Below are 20,000 nucleotides of genomic sequence, written 5' to 3'. Positions count from 1 at the left end.
CATAGACATGGTGCCTGTACCAGATAAAACGTCCAGTACCACTAATATGAAAACGATAGAAGATAAATGAACAGGATAAAACTCGTATAGGAAATCACAGAAGGTATTTATCATTCCACGCCTCGAGAATAATCCAACGGAGAAAAAGATTATTAAAGTATAAGTGACATAGTGCTAAAGAGGAAATCTATTTCTTAGAAAATTATCTTTCCGATCTCCCTCCGTAAGTGGGTGAAGCTGAAATGAATGGTAAAATCTCAAATGAGAACCCCACTTTTACTTGCAATAGGTATGGTTTGTCTGAAACACTTGGGTGTACAAGTGACTCGTACTGTAATGAACCAATATTGTGCAGACTACTTTGAGAAAAATCAACATTTGTACACGTTGTTCTAAAATTGTATTGTTCAACAAATTGGTTTCGCATTCCAGTTCATTCATTTTTGCATAAATCATTGCCTGCAAACAAAATGGAAGGTATCATTTAACAAGAATTTTACTTACTTTTTTTTTTTTATTACAGACATCTGTCTATTATAAAACATATTGCTGATAATTTTGTTGTGTAGATACAATTTGCAAAAACTAAGATTCTCATTTGCAATTTCACCGTTCCTTCCCGTCCCGCTTCACAAACTTACGGAAGACGTTCGAACGATGATTTTCTAGGAACTAAATTTCCTCCTTTGCATTATGGCACATTTACTCTAATCATCTGCTCCTCTGTTGCAACATTTTCGAACCGTGGAATGATAAATACCCTCTGTGATTTTCTATAGAAGTTTTATTCTGATCATCCGTTATAATCTTCATCCGTTTTCACATTAGTGGTACTGGATGTTTTATCTGATACAGGCACCATGTCTTATTGGCCATTTTGAAAACGGTGGCATATATGAACAATCTTATGCCACAATACTGTTTAGTGTATTACGATCTATCGAACGAGGTATCACTTGACCCATATTATCGTTTAAAATTTCTAAGTTGGGCCTGGGCCTCCATGAAATTCGGCCCTGGGGACCACCGCGACAACTTCATTCGATTTGTCAAATGGCTTTCCTATTTGAGTTCTTGTTTGGTTCATTTACATTCAATCATTTTCATATTAGTGCTACTGGACGTTTATCTGTAACAGGTAGTAACATATCTTGGCGGCCATTTTGAATACGGTGACCGATGTGAAAAATCTTTTGCCACATCGCTATTTAAGTTTTAAAGATCTACCGAACGAGGTGTCACTCGCCCCATGTTTCTATTTAAAATTTTAAAGTTGGGCCCCTTGAAGAGCTGCCCTGGGGGACACCACGACATCTCCATTCGATTTGCTACATAGTATTTTCTTTTCGAGTTTTTGTTCAGTTCATTTATATTCAACCGTTTCTAAGATATTTCCATGAAAAAATTAAAATGGGCAACCCTGTATAATTGAAGTATGGGCGTTCTTTTTGAAACGTACTGTATTTGCAGCTTTAAATTCTCAAAACGTAATTCTGTAATCATTCTGTGTTATTTACGAGGTGTGTTCAAAAATATTACTATATTGCTCACTATACATACGTTCTAGCATTATCTGCTTCAAAGCACTCTCCTTCCCTGTCCATTCATCTTTGTTATTATTTTGGAGACTTTTTTCCTATGACATGCAGTACTCTTCTTGCATTGCTTGAATTTCTCCTATGGATTTCAAATGACAACATTTCAAAATGGTTTTAAGTTTAGAAAATAGGAAGATGTCTGCCATCACCAAGTCCGGATAAATTGGTGCGTGGTCAGAAGGGAAGTCCAATCTTTTGATCTTCGACAACCAAACTTCTGGTCTCCTTAAAACGTGTAAACCAATCATAGCACAATATTCGACTTATGCAGTCGTCCTTGAGTGATTGGTTAAGCTTTTGGAGTGTTTGAATAGAAGATTTTCTCAATTTTACGCAAAATTTCACAGAGATACATTGTTTCTCCAGCTAATTCATTCTTGGTTTTTCTCCAATTCGGCATGCATGCTCATGCATGGCGTCACTTAATTTATAATTGCTTGAGAACTAACGTATAGATCGGAACCCAGTAAAAGGCGAACTTTTACAAAAATATGCTTCTGGGTGCGCACAGTAGCCGAATGATGCCATCAACGATGGATTGCTATTTAAAAAGTACAGTAAAAAAAAAAAAAACACTATAAATACACCTCGTACATATGGCGATATTAACTAGTTCCAAAACACAATAGTTTCACCATGTAATTTAATAAAACAAATGTGAAGGACTAACAGATTCAGACAAGAAACTTAAAGGGAATTCTCGAACAGAAAAGAGAAGCTCCGTCATAAATTTACTGTTAACATAACTACCATACCTTCCACAAGAACACACCTGGGTTCGATTTCCGGTGGAAGCTCATTGATTCGAATCTCGTTTTCAAATGTAGATTCACGTCTCACATATCATTATCATTAGAAAATGAAGTTAAACTTCAATAACAATAGAACCCTAAACAGAAATTGGTAAATGTTTAGCAGACGGGGTCCAGAAGCACGTAAAAAAGTTCAAAATTTACGGAATAAATGGAAGATGCAAGTACTTAGACCTAACATAACCTAACCAAATCTAACCTAAACTAAACTGAACTAACTTAAACTAACCCGAACTAACCTAAACTAACCTAATATTAATAAAAATGAGCGAAATTATATCATTTTTTCGAAAATTATACCGGACACTTACACTAATATAAGGTAACATAAGGTAACCTAACCTAACCGAAACTAGCCTAACCTAACCTAAACTAACCTGAACTAACATAAGCTAACCTAATATGAATAGAAAGTACCGAAATTGTAACAGTTTTAAGAAACAATGTTTGAACTCCTTCTGCTAAACATTGTCCCGGAAATTAAATAATAAGCAAACTCTTCTTTTGCAGGGCACAAAATTATTATTCAGAATATATTTTTTAATACTAAAACAATTACATTTAGTCATATTCTTTCTATTAATTTAAAATTAATTAAGAAAACAAGCAATTTAGATACTTATTTGTCATCGTTTATCTATAAATCCGAGATTTAAGGGGATATTTCTTAATGCCCATCCAGACAGAAAGGAAAAAGAAAAAGAAAGAAGAAAAATTCCCTCACCGTGACTAAAATTTTCACTTCTGTCACTGATAATTTCCCCACTGGCAAGCCCAGCCAACACTGAGGTGTAAGCCAAAGAGTGTGAGAAAGGAAGAATCTCCCCAAAATTACGGCTCTCCACTAGCGCCACACGTGACTTGCTTGTGAACTAACTTCCCGGTAGCCATACTACGTGCATGACACTAGTGTTAACTACATTCTGTCCGAAATAAAACATAAATAAATGCGAATGCAAGAGCCGCCCCATTGTTGGGACAATGGCAGACGCAGGATGCATTATTGTGATTTCCCGAGGGACCTTTCATGGGTGCCGAGTGGGGTGGGTGAATGGAGGATGAGGAAAAAAGGGTTTGAGAGAGAGATTTTTTTTTTTTTTTGGTAAAGTGTTGGGGAAGTATGGGAAAAATTGAACCAGGGGCAAATTTCAACAATTCTTTTATACTTTTTTATTTTTATTTTTAGCGAGGGTGGTGGTTCAAGTACTGACGAGGCAATATAGTCATTGCATTTCAAGAGAGGTCGCTGTTTAGTATCCAATCCGAGTGCATTTATTGATCACTTCTATATAAAAAAGCAACAATCCAGATTTCCCCCTCCCCAACTGATCATGTGAAATATTTATAAAAGTGAAGCACAACTAGAGAGAAAAAGAGAATGGTTTAAAATTATCATGTTGAAAAGTGAAGGAAAGAAAAGAAAAAAGAACATGATGACCACAGGGCAATGGAAATAACGGAAATCAATAAAATAGGTATTATGAAAAGGCAAAAATATTGTAACAATCTAGAGAAGTTAAAACAGAGAGGTGTTTTAAAGTATTCAGAAAGTAAAGTATAAAACTTGATAATAAATACAGAAAATCAGCAAAAAAATAAAGCAAAATAAACGTAAATGTTTCACGAAATAACATAATAGGAAAAATCACGTAAATTGCTATAACAAGTGGTCAAACAATAAAATGAGAAAAGCCCGGGAAAAGCAGTTAGTTAAGGGAAAAGTAGTAAACTTAACTTCGTGCTAATTTTAGCCACAAGCCTTTCCTTAACAATTAAACTTCGTGCCGTTTTTGGTTTTTCATTTTAAAAATAAATTTGGCAAATGTTCTTAAATTTTAATATAAATAAATTAAACTTTAATTAAACAAATAATACTTCCAGTTAATTTTGACAATTATTATTTTTCTTTTCCAAATTTGGCAACCGTTTTTTGTTCAATTTCAATTCCATTTGTCACAACACCTTAGAATTTTTGTTAACTACTTTTGTGTCTTTTTTTTTAACTTTAAATTGTTTTAGAGCTTTTCGTCCAAAAGTGAGTAGATTTTGGCCATTCTTTTATGACCAAAGTTTGCAACTATTCTTGACAGATTCCAACTAAATTTGCCATCACGTAATAATGACATTTATACCAATTTCGTTCTAAATCGTTTGAACCTTTCTTCCGAAATGAGATTTGTCTATGTTTTGCTATTATTTTTGAACTAATTTGACAACTACTGTTCATCGATCCAAAACAATGTCTTAAGTAATGAGATAATACAATAAAATGTTTTCTTCGACGTGTCAGTGCTATTAGTGACAATTTCTGAAACTAAACGTCATCGGATATGAAGCTCTAGTTGGAAGCTGCTATATGACGTCAAAATTATATTTAAATCAGTAAAACGGAATGGTATTGAATCGGCCATACGTTGAGCTTTATTTGAATTCACGATGCAAACATTGTTAACATACTGATTTCAATGCAATTATTATTTTTTTTATTCAATTATGCCATTTAGATGTATTGTATTTTCTTAACGTTATTAGAAATTTATTTTAAATTTGGAGATTTAATAACTGGTGACGAAAGTAAAAGTGAAATAGTCTGTGAGACCAGTTGGATTAGATCTATTTTAATTCTTTAAATTTGAAGACATTGTATCCTGACTTAAGATAATTGCTCGTTCAGCACTTAATATTTTTAGCTCATAATCATATTTTTTTGCGGAGTTATATTTCAATTTGAAGCTTTTATATAAAATAACAGCTTCTAAATAACATATTTTAAGTTTTTCTTATCTAACTATTGTAAAAATTGTTCATAGTTCATTCGTAACGTTCATATAAAAATATTATATGCAGGGCCGGATTTAGGGGGGTGCAACCCCCTTCGTTGTAAATATACACTCTCTAAAATGAGAAACTATTGTGCTGCCAAAATGTTTTGAGCCGTGTCAAAAATGCGAACTAAAGCTCACACCCTCACACACCCACGCGTTGAGCCAATAAGGGTCCAGCTGTTGTTAAGCGAGAGAAAGCGAGTGGAATTCCTTCAACCGATAGCAGCACTTGCAACAGAAGACTAGGGATCAAGTCAATGTGGCATTAGTATAGCAGTGAAAATAGCAACATTTTCCGAAACTTTCTGCCATCATGTTTTCGTTGAGGCTTAAAAGAAAGAGGACTTTTGCAAAAGCAATAGTTTTCTGAAGGTTAAAGGAAAAGGAATCATCAAGCAAAGTAATATAACATTTGTCAAGTAGGGAAGAAAATAAAAGCCAGGAGGAGAGTAGAACAATTTTTCCAGTATATCACTTGCAACCCTCTTTAAAATACTCCCCCTCTCTGTTCTATGTATCAGCGTTGTCAGGTTTAAAGAATATTGTCAATATAACTTTAAATAGCTTCAATGAGACTGGTTATTTTTGTAGTTATGGTGCACCCCCTCAGAAAATCCTGGATCCGACCCTGATTACACGTATCCTTATTTTTAAATATTTGGGTAGTATTACTTCTTTCTCTCGAGTTTATATACGGTATCTAACTAAAACGTTTTGAATGATCTTTCAATTTCCTTCGAGATTAATAAATATAAGATGGTATAATTGAGCATCCTCTACCAATGACTTTGGGAACAGCCTATATTACACACATCATCTAAGGAAGTCATTAATTAACTTTTGTCCCAGTTTTACCTAAAATCGCAAATAAAATCAAGTCTTTGCTCGCATATAAAACTTCACATTGGTTTGTGATTATGTTAGAATTAAATAAGAGCATGAAATGTGGATTTATTTTTATAGGGACAGTGAAAGCGTTAAACAATGTGCAAAGTGTGGAAACTCTTTCGATACTAAGTAATATGAATGAAGGAATTGAAATTGGTAGTTGACGGAAGACAGTACTTTACTATGCATGGTTTACAAATTACATTCAGATCAAAAGTGATGCTGTTTTTGATTTAATCTTCTTCACAGATTAGGTTAATCGATTACAATATTCGGAGCAGCCATTGCAATGATTATTCTTTCCAGCAGTTGGCCAAACTTCCAGATTATAACCATACTCACCTAAAAATTCAAAGTTCATTAGGTTGAAGTCAGGTCACTGTTGTGTCCATTCCATAGGCCCCACTGCTCACAATACGGTGTGTGAGAATTATATCACCCAATCAGTTGTGGCATGAAAAGACAATAGGGTGGTCGATCCACAGTTCATACCATTATAACATGTAAAAAGTTGCTAATTCGTACCATGCTCCTAACTTGACATGTATTGAGCATATATATTTTTTAATCTGAAGCACAACCTATCAAATCACATGTCCAGAGTTTAATGGTAGTACTTTGTACTCTCAATACTCACTGAAAATGGTTTGTCATCTCAGGCATGTCAAGTATGTTTTCTTGTTTTCAATGAAATGTAGTTTTCAGGTTAGATTCGAGATATACGCAAGAAAATTGGGAAGTTTTATTTTACATACTTTTTCAGATAAGAATACTATTTACTTTTAAAAGGGTTCCGAATTATAACGAGAAAAATTTTAATTTTTAATGTCGTTGTAAGGTCAAAAATGTAAAAGTAACTTTAATATGAGCCTATGTTGTATATATTTTTGATGTATTGTTACCTTTTACACTTTCTTACACATAACTTATTGGACGTTACTTATTTGTCTCATGTCTACCTTCGTATATTATGCATTATGATGAAAACTGGTTGGTAGAATTGGAGTTTAGCATCTCTTTCTGCATCGGGGCTATAAGAGAAGTAATCTGATCTGTTTCGGTGAAGTTCAAAATGGCACAATTTAATTGGATATACCACGTTTTCATCTCAAAACTCTGCTCACAAGCTGAGCTAAAACGCCTGGTACGAATTAGCAGCCTCATTGTATATACGAGCAAATATATACTCCCCATTTCTGGCTATTATGATGTTCCACTCAGTTGAAAAACCGTTTACGTTAACTGCAGGCAGGGAAGACTTATATGATGCGTTAGATTCAGTTGTCTGGATATGTGGCAGTCATGAAATTGTTTTTGTGGCATATTTTCACTGAATTGCTATGATAATTGCACAAACTGTTTGCGAAGGTAAGTGATACACATTTCTTTTTTTGAATTTATATATGATACTAAAACGTATTCAACACAAATTGTTTAACTGTTCGTTACCATTTTGAAGTGTGAGCTATTATATGCACGTTGGCTATCAACACTAGGCGATAGTTGACCATTGCAGGACTCAATAGCTTGGATTAGAATGAGATACTACTTCATTCTATTTCTACATTTAGATAGGCCTGTATCTCCGTTCTATTTTTCCGAAATCGAATGCCTCTTTTAGCTGCAAGGCTACGTGAGACGTAAACCTATAGCATAACGTGGAATACAGTCATGTGAGCTTCCAGCGGAATTCGAACCCGCTTCTCCTTTCTCGAAAGTGCGTATTCTAACCGTATAGCTATGAGGGAGTCCTACTATCTCTGTCATTTGCAGATGTTGTGCAACTGTAAAAGATACAAATAAATACATTTTGTGGACTGTATGAATGCAATATAAACAATATTGTGCAAATAATATGGATTGCAAGGGAAATGAATTTGCTGTATGCTTTGTAAGAAGTTGGTGCATCATTCATATGACGATGTAGATAGCATGACATAGACGTGATATTCCAAGTGATTAACGTGTAACGGTCCGTGGTGCCCCACATATGGGGATACCACAAGGTACAGTGAGCCTCTTAGTTAAATCTTAGTTTACTGGGAGCTAATATAATATTTTAGTCTTTTTAGGTTAGGAATCCCACAGAGTGCCGAACAAACTAAGTGGTCAGGATAGGAGGCCTAGAGCTCCGAGCAAGCTAAAGGTTTTGCGTTAGGTTCCACTCAAAGCTCCAGGCAAGCTAAAAGAGGTGATTTGAGTAGACAAAGACTGATGTCAGATAGGGAGATCTTCGTGGTTTTATGGCTGCTTTAGTGTGACGGTGGCACTGGTGATCCTTCTCCATCACATGACTAGTGGTATCGCTGGTGCTCTTGTCGTTTGCCACTATGTATGTATGTCGTATATTAGCTTGCAGTAGAACATATGTGGTGTTTCTTACAAATAAAAATTGTGTGTTGATTGTTTGTAAACAGAGCCATGTGCGGGATTAAATCCTGTATAGCAAAAAACTGCAAGAAATATCAAGAAACTTCTTTTGTACTGATTCCGCCTCCGAAAGATATGTTCCATCACTAAACGTATGCCTCTTTTGCAACCGGTAACTTTAAATCAACTACTTCCGATTTCAGTATCGAATTCTCACAGTTTGGAAGCCTACCCTAGCTCAACAATGTGAAACAAACTCATTTGCTTAGGACACACATTTATTTTCTAATTTTTTGTCTAAAATTGCTTTCAAAGTACAACTTAACAAATGTTGGTTTTCTTGCAGATTTTGTTTATTTGCTTTTGTATATTCTTGGTAGTAAGTTTCAGGAGCAATCATAAACAAACTACATTCATAAAATTTCACATTATTTCGTTTCTTTATATCCAAACTTATACGTAGTGGCCCCTCACGGCATAATTGCTAAAGTTCTCGTCTTTGCTTCGAGTGGTCCCAGGTTGATTTCAGGTATCATTCGGTTGAAAAGTGTAAAAGCTATCCTGAGTGAAGTTTTCCCGCATTTTCCTCATTCACACTAGGCAAATGCCGGGATAGTACCTAACATACAGATCCCAGCCTGCTTTCTTCCATCCTCAATCTTTTCATACTTTCCTTTTTACGGATAGTGTGATTGTTGAGGTACATCAACCCTCATTTTATCAGTATCACACCGACCGAAGTACTTTCTCTTCCCTTGACATTACCCCAGCAGCGCGCCTTAGGGCCAGATAATATCTACACTTGCTTCCTACGCAGTGTTCCCAGTTCGCTTTCTCAACCGTTTTCGGATTTACTAAATTGCTGTTTTGCACAAGGTGACTTTCCCACGTGTTGGAAGAGAGCTAATATCACTCTATTCATAAGTCCGGTAAAAATAACAATTATGTGTCCTATCGACCTATTTCTTTATTATCGCCTGTATCACTTGTTTATGAAAAGATAATCAAAAACAGGATCTTTCAATTTGTTGTTTGATTTAAAACTCCTCACAATACGGCTTTTTGCCAGGAAAATCTTGTTTTACTAATGTATGTGTTCTTCTGTCTGATGCTGTGGACAGCATCTCAGAAAATTCTTAACTCGACATTTTGTATTTGGACCTGCGTAAGGCTCTCGATTCTCTTCCACACCATATTCTTATATGCAAACTCAGTTCTAAATTCAATATACATGTCAAATTACTTAGTCTTCTGGAAACCTATCTCAGTAATAGGACTCAACGAGTTTCAGTTTCAGGTTACTTTTCTGACTTTATTCCCATAACTTCTGGAGATCCTCAAGGTAGTGTTCTGGGTCTACTTCTATCTTTTTTCATAATACATGGACGATCTGCCTTCTTTGTTCACAAACAGCTCTACCAATATTATTCTATTTGCTGATGATTGCAAGCTCTACAGACAAGTTCAATCCGAGTACGATGCTCTTGCTCTTCAACATGATACATCAATTCTTCTCAACTGGTGTAAATCTTGGAAACTTAGCTTAAACATCAAAAAATGTGCTTCTCTTACGATTTCTCTAAAGAAAGGAACCTGAAACCACATTTACAAAATTGGTCATAAGAACATAAACCCTGTCCCCCCCTTTTAAAGATCTTAATGTTATCATTGACAGTAAGCTTACTTTTGTGAATCATATGAGCTCAATATCTTGTACTGCTATGAGAAAACTGGGACTCCTTTATTGCTTCACTGTCATAAAAAAATTCTAATTCCTTAAGCTTGTTCTATAAGTCATATGTTGCTCCTACTATTGAGTACTATTCTATCTGGTCTATGGCCTGCCCTACTCATTTAAAAAAATAAATTCCGTAATTAATTTCTTTTTAGCTATTGTATCCTACCGAATACCTCACCTCCGAACACTTCGAAAAATGATATTTTAAAATCCCACAATAGCAAACCTCCCCTAGTGAGAAACAAAATTTCTGACCTAATATTTTTGCAAAAAAATTGTAAATGGGCATATATCATGTGAACAGTTATTAACAGATCAATTTTCGCGTACGCGCTAGAACATTTGCGGTCTAGTGATCTCTTTTACAATCGAGCGGCGAGAGTTAATATTGTCCAAAGGTCCCTTCTAAACCGAATTGTTAGTGCTTATAATCAGTTACCAGAAACTTTAGACTTTTTCTCAAGTGAGTATACTTTCAGATCATCTATAAACAGTGGCGTATTTAGGGGGTGGCTTCCGGGCTTAAGCCCCCCCGAAATCTTACTTAGTGTACTAAAGTAAATGAAATATCTTGCAGAATTTTCACATTTCCAGGCCAAGACCCCCCAACGAAAGTTAGGAAAGCCCCTCCCGAAACAAAATCGTAAATACGCCACTGTCTATAAATAAGCTATTTTTGTAATGTTGCTATTGTGCTTTACCATCTTGAGCTCAAATTGTTATTCAATTGTTATGTTGAAAAAGTGTTAAAGTGTTTCAGTGTTAAATAGCCTAATGCAGTATCTGAAATCCATTATAAATAAATAACTAAATAATGCGACAAGTTAACATGCCATAGATGCCGAAAGCCCAAAAATCTAATTCTTATTCCTAATCCCAACCTAATATGTCATATTACAGTAGTTAGCAAGCGGTGTGACGGTCAGATCTATCGGGATTATTGCAAAATTTTCGAATTAAAAAATCGTGAAAATTTTAAAAATTTATGAAACAATCAATTTTGTGATCCAGGCTGCACCAGTTCAATTCTTCTAGCGGCATCAACAAATTGCTCAGTACTACACAGTAGGGATGTGTGTAGGGGTGAGTCCCAGGGTCTAAACCACCCCTCACCCTAAAGTCGTGAGTTTTCTGTAAGTTTAGTCTAATTTTGGGGTTTGATTTTCCAAATTTTATTATAATTTATCTTCATATTGTATTTGGAACACCATTCGAAATAAATTAATGCGTACCGGACTGCTACAGAATCACTACCTTATATAAACTTACAATCTTACACTTATTCAGCGTAATTTCGTTAAAGTACCACAATTATATCCTTTAGGTTGATGAAGATGATGATTAAAGTAAATGAATTGATGGAATAATTGGTGGAATGAGAAAGTGGGAGAAAATGGGAGTATCCCAAGAAAACCCACAATGTAATCTTACTATTATAATTTATAATAATAAATTATAATTATAAATTAACAATCAAAGAAGGTGTAACGCAGTCGTATCCATTCTGCAAATCGTGTCGTGACTAAAAAAAAGAAACAAAAAGCTTCTGTCATATTATACCTATCCAGACAATGTTTTGAAGAAAATAACGGCCATGATATTATTACAATCACAAGAAATCTCGATTCGTAAGTACTGTACAACATGATTTTCGAAAAAAAAAAAAACGTTTGAGAACATAAAATATAAACTTACCTTGACGCGTACTCCTTCTACGTTGTAAATGCTCACCATGTGTGGCGAGTCTCTCGGTACAAATCTATAAAACTCTTCGTTGTCCTTATACCATTTAACTGCATACAAACTGTCCTCACCAAGATCAAATTTACATTTGAGCACTATATTTTGTCCCGTCGTCACTTGGGCAGGAATTCCCATTTCCAACATTCGTAAACACCTCACCTCTGAAATCAAAATAACAAATTTACATATAAGTATTGTGTATATAATAAATAACTTATTTACCAATAACATGTTTATTTTCTTATCCTATTTAGTACATTCGCAACGATACTGTGTATATGCTATAAACGAAATGTGTTATACACAACACAAACGTTTTTTTCTTTTGCAAATTTACTTCAAATAGTAGTACAGTGAATTCAGTTCATCAATCGAAATATAAGGTTTCACAATAAAATTCAAGAACTGTGATCGCCTCTAAAGTACTTTCCTTGGGAAGTTATGCATCTATGCTAGCACCAGTTCCACGTTTCAAAGCAATTTTAGAATATTTTTTATGAAATATTCTTCAAAGCTGGTGTAAGTATTATTCCTGATGCCAAATTTTTTCAACATGTCTTTGTTTCTTTCGATATATTTCTTTTTTAATATTTGGGAAGTAAAACATGTTATTGGTACAAGCTTGGATATTTTTTCTACAGCATTCCAAAACACACATACATATGTATATTCCAAGAAATGGGCGGGGCCTTGGTGGCTCAGTGGTAAAGCGTTCACTTCTGGTGCATTTGGTATAATTGGTTCGATCCTAGCTCTCGCCAAATGATCTCTGTGGTAGACAGACACCGTGTGCGTAAGCTTTCTCTGGTTCTTCCGTTTCCTAACATTTTCTTCATCCACAATTTCATTCATTTCTCATCATCACCATCTTCTTTAGCTTACAAGCAATGTACAGAACAAGGCACGATCAGTTCCGACTCAAACTTCGCCCAGAGAACACATAATAGGAAAGAAAAAAAAATGCCAAATTGGAGCTGGCCCCATCCACAAACACCGGAGATATGTTCCGCAACATAACGCACCACGCGACAATATGATATAAGGTAAACATCGCAAGATTCCAGTTTATGTTGGAAACGGAAAGGATGGGCAACACCAGGATATCAAGATATTTGATATGCTATAACACTGACTTGGCAGCCATCTTGAAAGCCGCCATCTTGGATATAGCGTAAGATATTGAAATGAGAAGCGGGGTGTATGATATATCAATGTAAGGTAAAATGCAAAAGGAAAACCAATGATGTAACCGCGAAAAACATATGTATGATGGTATGGACGGGACGAAGTGTAGAAGACTCGGGCAAAACAAACGTGTATTCGAAGGGCAGAATAATAGGGCAAGACCCCACGATAAATGGTACCCGACAAGTAACTGCAACAGTGTCTGTGCATGGAAGTGCATCCGCCTTGACAGATTATGCCTTCCGAGGATATTGGTGCCTTTCTCTGATATTGTGACTGTTTGGGACCGTCGTGAAACAGTGTAGCAAACCGTGCAAAGGAAAAGATACATTCGTAAAGAAATGTAAGCTAGAACAGGGCTGGTCTTTCCCATCCGTACGCACTTTGTTTCAGATAGTGTTATTTAAACAAACGTGGGCCAAAATGTCTCTTCTTCACACGAAACAACAAGAAAATTGAACAAGAAACGTACAAAATGGTGTCTAGGAGTGGGTTTCAATCACAGGTAGGTCGCGCTTTTGATCACCAATCCAAGATGATATGTCCTACACTCCGGAGTGAGGTGCCGAATTGCTGTCCCATAAGAGGTAGTCCTTTGTAGATTATGTAGTCTCCAAACGAGTGATCGTATCGCGGGTTGTAATTGTGGTTTTCACTGTTACAAACGGAATCACAATATCCTTGGAAGGCATAATCTGTCAAAGCGGATGCACTTCCATGCACAGACACTGTTGCAGTTACTTGTCGGGTATCATTTATCGTGGGGTCTTGCCCTATTATTCTGCCCTTCGAATGCACGTTTGTTTTGCCCGAGTCTTCTACACTTCATCGCGTCCATACCATCATACATATGTTTTTCGCGGTTACATCATTGGTTTTCCTTTTGCATTTTACCTTACATTGATATATCATACACCCCGCTTCTCATTTCAATATCTTACGCTATATCCAAGATGGCGGCTTTCAAGATGGCCGCCAAGTCAGTGTTATAGCATATCAAATATCTTGATATCCTGGTGCTGCCCATCCTTTCCGTTTCCAACATAAACTGGAATCTTGCGATGTTTACCTTATATCATATTGTCGCGTGGTGCGTTATGTTGCGGAGCATATCTCCGGTGTTTGTGGATGGGAGCAGCTCTAATTTGGCATTTTTTCTTCTTTCCTATTATATGTTCTCTGGGTGAAGTTTGAGTCGGATCTGATCGTGCCTTGTTCTGTAGGTTGCTTGTTAGCCGGCATAACGACAAGCTAAAGTGAATCACGTAATATGTAACAGTAAATTCTCCCATGTAATAATAAGGTTTTTGGGTATTTTGCTCCATTTATATGCTACTAATCAGCACCACGGAAAGAAAACGTGATATTACCAATCTTCTAATATTCAATTGGATATATCTTAGACCACTCTTTTCTGAGATTTCGAGGAAAATATAGATGAAGAATTCATTTTGAGATTTCGTCAAATCTTCAGTGAAATACTTCATTCTGTGATTTCAATGAAGACATTGCTGAAGATTTATCTCTGAGATTTCAGTGGAGACATTGGTGAAAGATTCATTTTAAGGTTTCAGTGTAAAAATTGATGTCTTTCATTTTGAGATTTCCGTGAAGACACTGAAGATTTCATTTTGAGATTTCGTTGAAGACATGGGTAAAACTTTCACTCTGAGCTTTCCGTGAAATATAAATGATCGTTTAATTTTTAGTTTTGCGTGAAGACATTGATCAAACGTTGATTCTGAGGTTTCGGTGAAAGCAATGACGATAGTTTTATTTTTCGAGCATTCAGTGAAGATACTGGAGAATGTTTCATTCTTGGATTTTAATGAAGATATTGATAATTTATTGAATTTAGTGTGGTAGTTTGTGAATCACTTAGGGCCAAACATATATACCACCGATTAGGAATTTCATCCTATATTAGGAAATCAAAGTAATGGGAACGCCTATCTACTGCAACATGTGAATTAGTAACTGAAGATTTTCTGATAAGTAAAATTACGTATAACATTATTTTATGTAGCAAAGTTGTGGAGAATTACATTTGGAATCCTTGATTACTTCCCCTCCTTTTGACGACATTCTGTATTCGCTCCTGTATTTAGTCAATAAATGACTAAAAGTTCGTTTGACCAATTAATGAAGTGTTTGTCAACACTTTTTTTAGGTACAGGGTGAGCACAGAAACAGTACCTGATTTTAAAGTGCCATATAATTAACATTTAGTTGAATATTTACATGAAATTTTGTACAGAGCTCAGTAGACTCAAAGTATTTTCCCATCTATTTTTTCAGAATCCTAGTTCTGACCAGGGCAGCTAGAGGGCAGTAACATCGAAAATGGCGTTCACCCCACAGCAACTAAGCTGGTGTGTTTTACAATTTGCAAAAACAAGCAGTTTTGTGAGAGTGCAGCGTGATTTCAAACGACAATTTAATGCTGATCCACCCACACACAAATCCATTGTGACGTGGCATAGAACGTTTATTGAGACGGGGTGCATTTGTAATCAATGAAAAGGACATTCAGGGCGACGTCCAGTCTCCGAGGAAACTGTGGAGCGCGTAAGAGCAGCCTTCGTACACAGCCCACAGAAGTCTACACGTAAAGCTAGCAGAGAGCTGCAGATGCCACAAACAACAGTAAGCAAGATCTTACGAAAGTGTTTGCGGTGTTACTCGTACCGACTGCAGTTGGTTCAGAAGTTATACCCACAAGAAAAGGTAAAGCGCCGTGAGTTCTGTGAGACTATGCAAAATTTCATGGAGGACGACGAAAACTTTATGACGAAGATCATTCTCAGCGATGAGGCGACATTTGACTTAAGTGGAAAGGTGAATAGACACAGTGTAAGGGTATGGGGAACCCAGAATCCTCATGCAACTGTAAATGTGGAATGTGACTTACCGAAAATCAATGTTTTTTTGTGCAGTATCAGAGCGTCGGGTGCACGGTTCGTTCTTCTTTCACGAACAAAGAATTACAGGTGAAAGTTACTTAGCATTGCTACGTAACTGGTTGATTCCGCAACTTAGTAATGCAGAGATAGACGACTTCGTTCTACAACAAGATGAAGCGCCGCCACACTGGCATCGTGCTGTACGCAGATTCCTAAACGAGAACCTCCCAAACCGATGGATAGGGCGCTCTGGAGTCAATAATCAAGTTCTTTGCAAGTGGCCTCCAAGATCACCTGACCTCACTGTTTATGACTTCTTTCTGTGGGGATTTGTGAAAGACAAAGTGTATGCACCTCCACTACCCGCAACTCTGAACGATCTCCAAGAACGCATTAGTGATGTTGTCAACTCCATCACACCGGATATGCTTCACAACGTCTGGTTGGAGCTAGATTACCGCCTCGATATTTCCCGCGTTACAGGTGGCGTCCACATCGAGTGTTTGTGATTTCAATTATTGCTACAAAAACTTTTTGAGTTTATGTATCACTGTTCAAAATTTCAGCAAAATATTTCTTCGCATATTAAATTTACACTAATTTGAAACGTGGGACTGTTTCTGTACACACCCTGTATTTCAGGAGGCACATAACAGTCGCTTCTAGTCTGTCAATACATAACATCAGTGTCTGATATTACGTTAGGAGTAGCAACACAATGAATGCGACACATGACAGAAATGTCGTGGAGCGAAACAGCATATGGCCGAAACTTCAGCACAGAACTTATTTCGGCCATATGCTATTTCGTTTCTACACATGTAACCCGCAACACAAAGAAATAAGCCGTATGTAGAGCAGTTTTTGGCAATATAATAGTAATTATGGATTCATGATGAGTAATGTACGTTCAAATTCATAAACTCGGCTGTTTTTTTTTCAGCACAAATACCTTTGTCGCCATGAGGCACTTCACTCTCTTCCTCATCTCTTTTCGTCAGGTTTCTAGTTGGAATTGAGAAAAAGAAAAAAAAAACACGGTATCACAGAATCTTAAGTTAGAAATGAGAGCAAACAGGTGAAACGTGAAGAAAAATATCAAAATCAAACATTATTATTCTTTTAATTACATTGGTAGCATAATATTAATATTTAATGTAAACATTTGAGTTTCAATAGTGAAATACGAGATTATCAAAGTCTTCGGCAGAAATTCAGCCATATTTGAAAATTATATAGCATTGAACTCTTGGTAACTACCTCAGTTGTCATTTACAAGATTTACGTATTAAGAATTCATTTACAAATTAAACCTAAAAACCCAGCCGCCTTTAAGTTCCTAAATTTTCTACCTATGGTTGTGCTGATTCGGGTATCAGTCGAAATAAGAATGACTATAGTTTATTCTAGGAACGTTCAGTACCTCATGTAAACAGATACACGTGGTAATTGTTTCACTTTATTGGTTAAAGAGCCTTGGAACATCCATGCGGCAGAAGAAAATAGTCCATTGTCAAATAAGCTGTTTTTCAATGTTTTTGTTGCTTGTGAGGCTCATTACCAGAAATGCAATTTCCTTACAGTTATATAACAGAAACAACACGGTGTCTAAGAACTAAATTGAATTAATGCATTAAAAAAGAATACGCATGCGCAGAAAGTGGCTTTGACCCACCTTACGCGCGAATCACAGTTTACAGTATGACTGCGTGCGAGGAATATATAAAATACCTACAGGAAGCGCTGACCGATAACCAATCATCCGATGACTGGCGGAGTAATATCATTCTGTAATGTTTACATCAGGATCTGAAGGTTCGTTGAATGAACTTTACAAGCATTAAGAGAAAAAAAATATGCAATTAGAAGCAGAAAGTTAAAAGTGGCGTACCAAACGTGAGTACATTTCGGGAAGGTGGCACCGAATGATAGGTAAGAGAGAGAGAGAGAGAAAAAAAGATAGTTGCAGACTTTCGAGTCTTCCGTCAAAGATGGTGCTGGATTGGAAAAGTAAACGAAAGGCTCGAATACGGGAGGATTGTAAAAAAGTGATGACTGCTTGTGGAAGAGATTACTTCGGAACCGAAGTTAAGTTAATAAAATTTGGTACCATATAATATTTAATTTCATTATTACATGGCGGTAAAGTCATAACGTGGATGTAAAGTATGTCCCTAAAGTCACGAGATGTAGGCCTAATGGGTTTCTACTGTATATGTAAAAAAAAGTAGGCCTATATTAATTTATGTGTTAAAATAAATAGGCTATTTTAATATTTCAAATATGGGATAAAATTGCTAAATATGGGATAAATGGCAGCACTGCTCTTCAGTGGTAGAACGCTCATCTTCGCTACTTGTGGATCTTGGTTCGATCCTAGGCCAAATCCGAGTTTATCGTGGACATCATATCTGTAAGTTTACGCGGACTACTTCCGTTCTTTCCCATATTCTCATTCTACCATTTCTTTCATAATTATTCAAATTCATTAATATCAGTAGTATATTTTACTCTAAAGGGCATAAAACTAGAATAATTTCTTATACATATATATATATATATATATATATATATATATATATATATATATATATATATATATTGCTGTTCAAAAGTTCAAAGGAAGTGCAAGTGGCCAATTTACAGTATAACAGTATGTAACGCATATGATATGAACTACCTCTTGGCTAACTGTACGCGCCTTTGGCCTGGGACACCCAGAGCTCATATGATTCACGTTCCACGTAAAGCTATAAGTCCACGTTCTCATATAGCCTCGCTGCTGAATGAGACGTTAAACTCAAAATCAAATCAAATCTGTATATATGAGGTGAAAATTTGGCGATTTTACAAAAGCTATGTCCAAGTTAGACAGATAATTAACTTATAAGTTGACATGTTTTACTGTATAATTTGAGTTTCATATTCATGTTTTAACATATCAGGTTGCATTAGTGTATCATTATTTGCTTATATTTACCTTCATAGGATTTATATATGAGTGAATATGCTCAAACAAATGTACTGTAGGTGTATGCTTAAATATAATATGAATTCATTAAAAAGTTAAACTTGCAGCATAAACTTTTGATCCTAAATAATTCAATTATAAAATGTACTGTATTTCACAAATTGCAGCTGAAATGTGTAAAATTAAAATGGAAAATTATGTAAATATATCCGTTTCGTTTTTCTTTTGTTTCGAGGAAAGGAAACTGTTTTTTTTTTAAAAAAAAAAGAAGCAACACAATTTTATTTTAGAGCTTTAAACAAGTTCACTTATTTTGATATGCTCTTGCGATGATTTAATAAAAGCGCGTAATTAATAACAATTTTTACTAAATAACTATACATTTTCATAGAGAAGATAAATAAGTTATATCACAGACATTCTATAACTAAACTGCCATTAATTCAGTTTTATTTTATTAGATAATATTCAAAAGTACGAGATAACATGTTTCTGTATTATATTAAAATGGCACTGTACCAATAAATACAGTTATTAACTGGTAATTATAAGTAAGTGCTAAAATCAACTTTGAATACTATTACATCAGGGGCGTCATTTAGGGAGGGCAGGAGGGGACAATTGGCCCCCCAAGAGTTTGAGGAATACATATACTTTAATCGATTGTTTACTAATATACTAGTACAAAACGTTAAAGTCTTATGTCGGTGGTGCTCTTGCCCCCCCTCAAGCGAAGGTTGAAATGACGCCCCTGGATTACATAATAATTAGCTTCTATAAACACATTAACATATTTAAGTTTGTTTGTCATATGAAGTATATGGATTAAAATTCTTTTAACTGAATGTAAACATCTGTAAGCACTATCTGTAGTATAGTATATTATTCAGGTATCGGAATAAGTTTGAGTTGAAATAGTTTTGTTCAAGTCAGATAAAGTAATCAAGTTGCTAGCCTTTCAAGATAA

The 20,000-nt window shown here is 35.6% G+C and overlaps 1 protein-coding gene across 1 annotated transcript in view; it reads right to left on the bottom strand.

The window, feature by feature from the left end:
• Window positions 1–20,000, bottom strand: part of LOC145690296 (uncharacterized) — a 972,285-nt gene that overhangs the window by 491,282 nt on the left and 461,003 nt on the right. The window contains exon 2 of the mRNA XM_081765071.1: window positions 11,927–12,135. Within this exon, the coding sequence (XP_081621197.1) occupies window positions 11,927–12,135 (209 nt within the window). The remainder of the gene's footprint in view (window positions 1–11,926; window positions 12,136–20,000) is intronic.

Source organism: Thermobia domestica, chromosome 7 (assembly GCF_964235325.1).
Source record: "Thermobia domestica chromosome 7, izTheDome1.hap1.1, whole genome shotgun sequence".
Classification (NCBI taxonomy): Eukaryota; Metazoa; Arthropoda; class Insecta; order Zygentoma; family Lepismatidae; genus Thermobia; species Thermobia domestica.
The sequence above is the reverse complement of the archived record's forward strand: the minus strand, read 5'-3'. Positions and strand labels throughout refer to the sequence as shown.